General features: G+C 43.1%; 1 protein-coding gene across 1 annotated transcript in view; it reads right to left on the bottom strand.

The window, feature by feature from the left end:
• Positions 1-559: 559 nt before the first annotated feature.
• LOC125043807 (L-proline trans-4-hydroxylase-like) overlaps positions 560-5676 on the bottom strand; it is a 6321-nt gene continuing 1204 nt past the window's right edge. The window contains exons 3-7 of the mRNA XM_047640115.1: positions 4749-4938; positions 2665-2759; positions 2130-2307; positions 1270-1464; positions 560-881 (exon numbers count right to left, since the gene is read on the bottom strand). Of these exons, the coding sequence (XP_047496071.1) occupies positions 768-881; positions 1270-1464; positions 2130-2307; positions 2665-2759; positions 4749-4938 (772 nt within the window). The 3' untranslated portion in view covers positions 560-767. The remainder of the gene's footprint in view (positions 882-1269; positions 1465-2129; positions 2308-2664; positions 2760-4748; positions 4939-5676) is intronic.

Here is a 5676-nt window from a genome sequence, read left to right as displayed (position 1 = left end):
AACCACCATGCCACCACTTATGTAAAGGCTCTATATGAACGCCTTAAGACAGTGATAAACAGGAATGATAGCCAACGTTAGCACGGCTCACAGCACAGTGATTCGGACCGATTCACGCAGTGTAAAGGCTTAGTGCTGGGTCAGGTCAACCCAGAGAAGGGCGCGGCGGCTGGCTCAGCAGCCAGCCCTGACCCGACAAGCGGTCGGCAGGAAATCTCTGAAGTGACTCTCTTGACCTGGGTCATCCTGAGCCTTACAGGTGGGTGGCGTGGGGCAGTTTTTCTCTGGGGCCGCCGCCTGGCTTGGCTCGGCTAGGGCACGCCACGTTGGAGCTTGCCACGTGGGAGCTATTTATACATACTTATAGTGAGTGTGTGTGTGTGTGTATTCATACGTATATATAATATTTTGTATTGGAATTTTTGTCAATATTTTAGGAGATATGTGCACATTAGTTAAATAAATAAATCACCTGAATAACTGACTTTAAGGTGTTGGGTTAAAAGTTTATAAAATGCCGCTTTGAAATTGAGGTGTAAACAGAAAGAACAAACAACAACATTAAACATCTTTTATTTCATTAAAGCAACTCAAAACAAGTTTACAGGTTTAATGCTGAAACCCTAGTGATCAATAACTCGTGAATAAAAACGCAGATTAATGTACAACGTTTTACAGTTAAATGCTAAACACGGAATTTTTTATCTCAAATAATTTTCTGTTTAAGTCCTGTAGCATTAAGGACTGATTCTCCTCCTCAGAAACAGCTAGTGGAATTTTTTGTCTCCTGCCTTGAACGAAGTATCTTCAGTAGGATTCATGAACCATTTGCCTTCGAGGTTCTCTATCACGTCACACTTCAGGAGCTCGCTGTCATCCACCTGAAAGTGTAGTTTGCAGTTTTTCTGTTTATGTTTCTTTATCTTTGTTTATCTCTCTTCTCTCTCCTCTCCTCTCCTCTCCTCTCTCCTCTCCTCTCTCTCTCTCTCTCTCTCTCTCTCTCTCTCTCTCTCTCTCTCTCTTTCTCTCCAGATTTTGGCTTCATTCCTCCCTCCTCTTTCTGGCTCCCTCTCCCCCTCTTGCATTCGTCTGTCTCTATCTTGTTCTTGTTAACTACCTTACCCCTCTCACCTTTTACCTTCCCATCTTTCCTCCCTCCTTCCCTCTCTCCTCCCTCCCTCCCCCCCTCCCTCTTCCTCCTCCCTCCCTTCTCACCTTCCCTCCCTTCATCCCCCCCCCCTCCCCTCTCCCAACTTCCCCCACACTCACCATCTTCAGCGGCGTGTACTGAGGATGGTGATGCTCTATGTAAGGGTCGTTGGCCTTCTTGTTGAAAGCCACGATGAACACCCAGCGTCGCAGGTCCGAGCTGTTCTGGTTCGAAGTGTGGAGTAAGTTGCAGTGGAAGAAGAGCATGTCCCCGGCCTTCATTTCTACGTGGACGTGTTCGAGGGCGAGCTTTGCCTTTGGGGGGAAATCAGGTGGAAAATAAGACTAGTGTCTTTTTTTCTCAAATGGGAATTGAGACGTGTTTTTCTTTATCAAATGGGAAATAGGACACTCGTTTATGTGTTTTGTAGGAGAACTTTACCTAAGGGTGGAAATCGAGTGCAACATGAGACGTTTTGGAAATGAAGTGGGAGGTGGGACGACTTTGTCTGCGGTATGAAATCAAGTAGGAAAGAGAAAGAGAGAAAGAGAGAGAGAGAGAAAGAGAAAGAGAAAGAGAAAGAGAGAGAGAGAGAGAGAGAGAGAGAGAGAGAGAGAGAGAGAGAGAGAGAGAGAGAAAGAGAGAGAGAGAGGGGGGGGGGGAGAGAGAGAGAGAGAAACAGTAACAGAAAGCTAGATAGAGAGACGCGCAAAAAGAAAAGAGACAGAGACAGAAAGGCAGACAGAGACACGAAGAAAGAAAACAGAGAGAGAGAGAGAGAGAGAGAGAGAGAGAGAGAGAGAGAGAGAGAGAGAGAGAGAGAGAGAGAGAGAGAGAGAGAGAGCGAGAGAGCGAGAGAGCGGAAGAGAGAGCCAGAGACAGAATGTCAGATGGAGAGAGACACAGGAAGAAGAGACAGACAGATAGAGGGACATACAGACAGACAACAGAGGCAGATAGACGCAACACAACGCCTCACCTGCTCGACCCGCTCCGGATCGGCGCCGAGCTGTTCCCCGATGGTCTTGTGATCGACCCTCCCCAGCTTGTGAGATCCGACAAGCACTTGCAAGCAGCCGTTTTCCTTCACGCAGTCGTCGACGGGGATGAAGACGGAGGCCATCTCCGGGTACAGGCAGCCATTGAAGTACCAGTACCTGGTGGGTGGGTGGGGGTGTAATGGGGAAGAGGGGAAGGAGAAATGGGGGAGGGGGAGGGGGAGGGGGAGGAGTAATGGGGAGGAGGAGAGAGGGATATGGAAGGATGGGTAGGGGAGTGTTGAAGGGTATGGGGTGGGGGTGGGATGTAACGTTGAATTATTCATTCACGTTAAACTCAAAATCCTGAATGTAGATGATATAGTTAGCACTCACCCTTACCTAGGACGTAACTTTTTTATTGGCACTCACTCGTACTGATACTAACCCTTAATTGGCTCCACCCCTCAATTAGCACCCACCTTTAATTGGCTCACTCACCCTTAATTGGCACCCACCCATATGTTTGGCACTCACCCATAATCCTGGTGCCACAAGAACGCCCCTCCGCTCTTGGCATCCTTCATCATGAGTTTGCTATGGTAATGATAAATTTCGTCTCCGCCCATAAGCTGGAAGAGAGGGTACACGTAAGATAATGTTAGTTAAATGATAACGTGAAAATGAAAATGATGATTCTGGGGCTGAGAACAAGAAGGGCCAGTGTCACAAAAGTCGATGTTGAGAAAAAACGCCTTTGAAAGTCTGCTTCGTTAATTGAGATTCAAATAATAATTTATGAAATATATTTTTTTCCTGTTACTATTCAAACTGTGTTGCATTATTCTTATCCTTTTTCATAACGATTTTTTTTTTACTATAGTGCTTACAAAACAAACAGTACAATTTCTTCTCAGATTAATTAATTAATCAAGACATTTACTGCTGTTATTGTTTAAAACGTTCCTCCTAATTCGATTTCTAAAGTTTATCTACCATTTTATGAGGAAAAAATATATAATTAAACTTCCCTTTGACAATAAATCTGTAATACATAATACAATTTCTTTCCTTTCTGTAACTGCAAAATCTATTACCTGTATAATGGAAATGACACAGAATAGTAAAAGCGGCCAACTTGAAATACCGATTGCTACGTATTCAAAATGCAGCGATTTGTGGCACTCACTCACGCGTTGGGATGTTTGATTCTCAGTGAAATAGATCTCGAAACGATGCTTGTGTGGCGTCCCTGATGAACTGATGCACATTAGTTTTTATTAGTCCACCACCCAGTACGATGGTGGACTTATCTCAAAATCAGTATTTTCGGATATTGGTCCTTCTAGCTCGGCTCTAGAATTTAGGTCATGATAGTGATAGTTTGCTGTAGCGGCGATAGTTGCATCAATAGCAGTGGTGGTGGGGGTAATAACAGTAATAATATGAGTATTGATAATAACAATAATAAACCAAATAACAACTTACAAAATACATAAAAGAACAACAACAGCAATAACAATCCTATAATCATATTAGCAATACTAATAATTGACTGATATATAAAAGATAATCTTTCCATTTATTAAACTGTTTCAGGTGTTTTTTTTTTTTTTTTTTTATCCAAAATACCGTCACTTTTCGCTTTCACGTGATCCCTGAAATCACAGACAAAAAAAAAAAAAAATTAAGATAAATAGAAATAAAATAAAAATTAGCATTCTGTACAAACTTTATCAACCTAAAACACAATACAATATTCGTTAAAGACACGGCCTCTTAATATATTCCGAAAATGAACGCTAACAAACACCTAGCAAGTGACCATCAGTATTTTTCGCAAGGCTTCCCAAACTCCTTCTCACCCACCAGCCCACCACAACCCACCGACGCACAGGGTGGGCACCACTGGCTAAGGCAAGGGTGATGGTAATGGTGATCAAAACATTATTTTTGTAATTTTGTTGTTGTTATTAGTATCATAATCCTTATCATCACCATCATTATTATTAATGTTGTTTATTATTATTATTGTTATTATCATAATCCTTATCATCATCATCATCATTATTATTATTACTGTTGTTTATTATCATTATTGTTATTATCATTATTACTATTATTATCATATATCATTTATCATTTTTATCATCATCATTAATATTATTATCATATATGATCTATCATTATTAATATCATCATCATCATCATTATCATCTCAGCTTCTCCCCTAATCCCCTCAAGACTCCTCTCCCTCTCTCACACCTAACACTACCCTCTCTTCTTCCCTGTCCTCTTCCCCTCCCTCCTTTCACTCTTCTCTCTCCCATCATTCACCCTTTCACTCTTTCCCCTCCCCCTCTCCCGCCTCCCCCTCTCCCCCCCTTCACTCATACCTCCATCCACTCTCCTCTCGCCCTCTCTCCACTCTTCCCCCTTCCCTCTCTCCTTCCTTCCGGTCTTCTCCCCTCTCCCTCCTTCTACTCTTCCCCCATCCCCCTCCCTTATTTCACTCTTCTTCCATACCTCTCCGTTATTCCAGTCTTCACACATCTCCCTCCTTTTTCCCACTCTTCCCTCTCCCCCCCTTCTCTTCCCCTCCCTTCACCCTTCTCCTTTACCTCCCGCACGGTCCCCGCCACCCTGGGAGAGCGAGCGAGGACCCCCGTGATGTCGTCCCCAGGGTGATTCCAGACGCACATTCGACTCTTTCTGTCCCCGTCGCTTCGTCCGTATGCGTGCCTCTGGATTCCCTTGCTGCTCTCCACGGCTGTTCGGAGCTTCTGAATCTCGGCTTCGCTTAGCATGTTCCTGTTTTTTTTTTTTTTTTTTTTTTTTCGGGGGGGGGGGGGGGGAGGGGGGGAGGTATTATGATTAGTTTTTTTTTAGTTTTATGTATGGTTAATGTGCGTTTTGTGTAAGTACTGAGATGGATGGATTTTTATTTTTCCAAGAGATTTTAAAACCATGTTAAACTGTTTACTATGGGATTTATTACGGTGCTTATAACTTCGTATGTTCATGCATGTTTATTATGCATTAGCTATCACTGTTTACACCTTAGTCTATCATGCCGACCCTTGAGGACCCTACCCTAAGGAACTAATTATAAATCACCCCAGCAACAGCAGGTTTTCATTTAGACTTCAGGAAAATACGACAAAACGCACGACCTTCCTCCCCCTACCCGCCCCTTTGGCGATAACACAGTATCTAGTTCTGTGGCCAAGGCTGACTTGCGGCTGCTGTTATTACTGTTAGTATTTTCAGTGCTAACGATAAGGTTACTGACCTATCTACTGGCATGCTGTAATCTCTCCCAGAGCTTCTGTATAGCTAGTCATAAGTCTTGCTATTATACACGCGCAACATGTATATGTAAATGTAAATGTTTATGTGTGTTTGTTTGTGTGTTGTGTGCAATACATACATACATGTATATATACATACATACATACATACAATAGAACGCACGCACACACACACAAACACACACACACACACACACACACACACACACACACACACACACACACACACACACACACA

Source organism: Penaeus chinensis, chromosome 34 (genome assembly GCF_019202785.1).
Source record: "Penaeus chinensis breed Huanghai No. 1 chromosome 34, ASM1920278v2, whole genome shotgun sequence".
NCBI classification, from domain to species: Eukaryota; Metazoa; Arthropoda; class Malacostraca; order Decapoda; family Penaeidae; genus Penaeus; species Penaeus chinensis.
Note: the sequence above shows the minus strand (reverse complement) of the source record. Positions and strands in the feature narration are given on the sequence as shown.